The sequence below is a fragment of the Sander vitreus genome, chromosome 4, assembly GCF_031162955.1.
Source record: "Sander vitreus isolate 19-12246 chromosome 4, sanVit1, whole genome shotgun sequence".
Classification (NCBI taxonomy): domain Eukaryota; kingdom Metazoa; phylum Chordata; class Actinopteri; order Perciformes; family Percidae; genus Sander; species Sander vitreus.
The window spans coordinates 23,580,209-23,584,697 of record NC_135858.1 but is presented as its reverse complement, the minus strand read 5'-3'; the positions used below and the strand labels follow the sequence as shown (position 1 = coordinate 23,584,697).

The window sequence follows — 4,489 nt, the reverse complement described above, 5'->3', positions numbered from 1 at the left end:
AGATACACTGATATACTATATTACCTAATAAAGTTGATGCTCCAAAGCTGTAAGAAAACAATTGCCCCACACATCAAGGAACATTAGCATTCATTTGGAGTTGTGTTTCTGGCCACGCTACGAATGGAAGTTCTATTTCCTCCTCTTTTGGCGTTCCACTTCTGGGATTGCTGCGGTGCTGCAGGAAATTCCGCCGGATGCATGTATTTTTCGTTTCCTTACGCTTTGTTTGTGTTGGAATTTTCAATTCGGTGGATTTATGAGGTATATTGTTGACTCCTCAGATCTCTGCATGGGAAATTGAGACAGCTGAGCACCTGAGTCTTTAACAGCACCTTAGCCAAATAAAAAAAAAAAAAAGTGCTTTGAGTTATCTACCACATTTTGCTGTTATTTATGGTTGCCCCAGTTTCTCTGTCTCCCCCCCCCCCTTTGCCCGTTTGACCGATGGCTCGGCTCAGCACGCACACGCGTTTTTACACAACTCTTAAAATTTTGCAAATTCTTGTAAACTTAGCTGCTGGCTGAGTCAGCAGCGCCCCTCTCTCTCTACCACTGCAAGCAGAGAATCACAGCAGCAGCAGAGGGAGGACAGAGAACAGGATGAAGACTCACACTGACTGATGTCAGAGTGTTCTTCATTCTTTCTAAATTTCAGTCAGTATTGTGATGTCAGCAATATTATTTTATTTACTGACATTTTAGATTCTAATCCTGTTCTGAATTTCTTTTTTTTTAATAATAAATTTTTTTTTAGTAATGGCAAGGCAATCACTCACAAATATGTGAAGGATTACATTAAAGCTGTTTTCCTAAGCAGAGCTCCAACATGACTTTGAATCAGCTGGAATAATTGAAAACGCAACTTTAAAACATTAAATATTTGCAATTATCTGAAATTTTTAAGAAACAGGTTTGAAATCACTGTTTTATTTCTCCAAGCAATGAAATGAAATAACAAAAACATGTAAAACCTAAAACAAAAGTAAAAATATAGTAACAAATAGTCATATCAAACGCGCTCTTTAAATGTGCTTGGTGAACAGTTTGTCAAAGCGAGACGAGATATTTCAAACTTGATACTAACAAGAAGAACGTTTAATAAAACAAATAAAAAGGGTCTTTAAAAACGGGGCTCTGAAATCAATTCTAATGGAGGTGAATAGTAATAAATACCACAATTCTGGCACAAGAAACTAAAGTAATTATACAAAAAATGACATAATTACATCAGGGACGTCAGGTTTGAGGTTGAAGAGTTTGGACATCTGAAAATTTAAAAAGTCGAAAAATCCAAGTGTTAACCCAAGCGTCCTCACTAGACCGTATCTGTTCATGGCAACAAAAAGCACAGAAAATCCACCCGGTCTTATCTGTCTGGTCGCATCATGCCCGGCCTGACCGGCATCATCATGGGCCGAGGATGACGCATCATGTGTGGTGGTCCTGGCATCATCTGCATGGGTCCTCCCATCGGCGGCCTCATGCCTCCTAAATGGGACAGTGAAGGGAGTCACAGCTTTAGGTATTGATTTATGACAGCAGCTTTATATAAAAAGGAGTCGCGTCCATGCATCTAAAACTTCACAACTCATTTAGAATAACCTGGTCAAGATTGTACTCTTTAATAATCACATATTAAATGGGCCACTGTGGTGTGGAAATCTCTTCTCTTTTGCTTTTCTGATTCTGTGCAAACTCAGAGTCTTAAAGCTATAGTGCGTAGTTTCTGTCTCCCCCACGAGGAATTCTAAGTAATGACAACAAAACTGTCGGCGCGTCCATATGATACAAGCCTTCCGTGATCGCAATAATAAACATATTAATTACCGGGTCCACCGGGCATCATTCCATGTGGTGGAGGCCCCATCATGGGCATCATAGGTGGACCGCCCATAGGGGGGGTTGGTAGCATGCCTGGGCGAGGAGGACCGCCTGTATTACAAACAGCAAAAGTTAGTGTACCAGCAATACTATGCACATTTATTAGATCAGATTCACATGCATCACAGTGAATTACATTATATTTTGACAGCTTCATTTGCATTGACTTCTGAGTAAACTAACTAATCAGAGTTAATCAAATTACTGCAGAGCTGAAAGACGATAGGCTCACCTGGGGGAGGGCCACCAGGGAACGGTGTGGGAGGAATCTTTCCTTGTTGAAAGGCAGCCGCTGTTGGGAGAAAAGACTAAAACATTAACACACATTTTTGGGTTTGTAAAGAATTCATTTAAACCAGTTTCATATGGTTCATATGGAATGCAAACACCACAAATTAAACCGCATGGGGTCTTTTATTTTTTTTTATTTCTGAATATACTAAAATACACTACATGGTCTAAAGTTTATGCTATAATGTTGCTGTCCACTGCAACATTAAGTGTTTGGGGTAGGGCTCCAAATAAAAAAATACAGATAAAACACCACTATCAATAAAGCAGTCTACTTTAAACAAAAACTGTAACTTTGCATTCTTTATATGTTCAAAGGATGTTTAGCCTGCCCTCTTTTGGGGTTGCAAAAGGAGAATTTAGTCTGTAAAACAACATGATCCTTCGGAGTGGACAATACTACACTAGCATCTCTGATGTGGATTAGTGGTTTGTAGTAAACTGCCGTGACCTAACGCGACACACACACAGAACATCGAAGGTGTGTTGTTGCCACAGCCAGAAGACACATTTTGTTTCAAATGAAGCTGGAGGCAGCAACATCTGGCTAAACTATTTAAAAATAGCGGGTTTGTTCAGGACACCCCCGTCTGTCGCTTTCACGTCACCTTTTTGGCTCGCCTCAGCTCGCTTGGAACCTCGACTGAGGGTGTACTAAAAAAGTACCTGTTAGCAGGTACCAGGTACTTTTTTCGTAATGGAAAACCAAAAAAGGCGAGTAGAGTCGAGGCGAGTCGAGCAGGTACCATGTAATGGAAAAGCGACTAAAGAGGCATAGCAGTTGTTTAGTACTTCTAGGTTCCCTCAGCCATGTTTTTCAGATAATTGAGCCAATAATTAGCTTACTTGTTTTATCGATCAGGCTCTGAGCCTGCTCCTCCATCCATTTCTGGTAGTAGTCCTTCACATTTTCTTTGTGTTTTCGGCCACTGCAGTGGGTCTTCCTTACTGATGGCTGGAACAAAGAACAGGTTTGTGGAATTTTACAGGAGCAAAATACAACAAAGAGATTATTTAATGCTTTTCAGTAATTTGAACTGATACACACACAAGCACAACTTACCGAATCATGTGTAAGGTAGGTATCACAGTAATCACAGTAAAACCTGTTGAGGGAGAGGTTTGAAGTTAAAACAAAAAAATCCAGCAGACATGACTTATCCCAAAACTGTGTGTGTTTTATATATATATATATATATATATATATAAAAATCCCAATTGTTAATGAACTGTAAAACTGAATAGCCAAAAAACTCATTTACACTGACACATGATACAACCTTTTTCGGTTTTAAAAGATGCAATCTAGAAATACTATTTTGTAAACCTTTTTGTTTGGTCTGTAAAGCGTGTTTTTCGCCATCATGTTCACATTACAAGTGATTCCTTTACAAAACCGTCCTACAGAAATATATTTTAGTTGTGGAGTCCCGTGGGAATTATAGTATGCATATTGTGCAAATGTTGTCCTGCAAGGCAATTCAATATCCTACACGAAATGTTGAGATGTTTAACACTTTAGTTTCCTGTTTAGCAGGTCATCTTTACGTTATGCAAGTCTGCGCTGCAGGATATCTTTAGATTTAAAATGATTGTATCTATGTTCACCATATAGCCAGATGAAACCCGGGTTTAGGTAACCATCAAATTCATAAAAAATTTAAAAAGAACATTGATTTGGTTTAGTGTCATGCTCTTAATTCTATCAACCTTCTTAGCTGGTAACATCGAGGTTGAGTGAGTCCAGCAAATAGACACAGCCCAAACAAAGCTCACATCGTTCACTGGGAACAAACAGGTCTGTTTCATTAATTTTCTAAGTATATTTTACCGTCGTTCGTTACTTAATACGAACACAAACAATAATTAAGTTCGTTGAAACGTGGAAATCATAGACTAAACATATAAGACAATTCAAATATGTACTTAGGCATGTTCCCCGGCAATCTCCTTCGAGAGCGCGACTCCGGTGTTCCCAAAAAGTGTTCCTACCAGATATAAGACCTACCGACAGTTAGTTCCACCTGAAATTATGAGTTACCACTGCACGAAAACATACCTGTAAATAAAATACTGTAATAACTAAAGGGTAACTACCGTTTTTTTTCAACCTGCACTCTATTTTCCTATGTTTTTGTGTCTAAGTGACTGATGGGAACAACAATCTTTGACACTGGTCCATTAAGCAAGATCGCTGCAGTCGGCAGCGGCGAAACAAGCTACAATATAAGTTATCGCTGAAGTATCTCTGAAGTCGCTAGCGCAAAACCCTTCAAAACCAATTTCGCGGATGTTTTTATGTTTAAAAAAAGGT

General features: G+C 39.0%; 1 protein-coding gene across 1 annotated transcript; it reads right to left on the bottom strand.

The window, feature by feature from the left end:
- Window positions 1-910: 910 nt before the first annotated feature.
- On the bottom strand, window positions 911-4,187 carry snrpc (small nuclear ribonucleoprotein polypeptide C). Its single transcript, XM_078249078.1, has 6 exons — window positions 4,102-4,187; window positions 3,239-3,281; window positions 3,022-3,130; window positions 2,117-2,176; window positions 1,831-1,935; window positions 911-1,491 (listed from the first exon to the last, which is right to left on the bottom strand). Exons 1-6 carry the CDS (start codon window positions 4,107-4,109, stop codon window positions 1,370-1,372), a joined length of 447 nt encoding a protein of 148 aa, XP_078105204.1. The 5' UTR covers window positions 4,110-4,187; the 3' UTR covers window positions 911-1,369.
- Between the last annotated feature and the right edge of the window lie 302 nt (window positions 4,188-4,489).

Coding starts and splice junctions, on each gene's coding strand:
- snrpc (XM_078249078.1), bottom strand. Junction 3,131..3,238: donor CCTACCTTACACATGATTCG/GTAAGTTGTGCT, acceptor TCTTTGTTCCAG/CCATCAGTAAGGAAGACCCA. Junction 1,492..1,830: donor AATGATGCCCGGTGGACCCG/GTAATTAATATG, acceptor TGTCCCATTTAG/GAGGCATGAGGCCGCCGATG.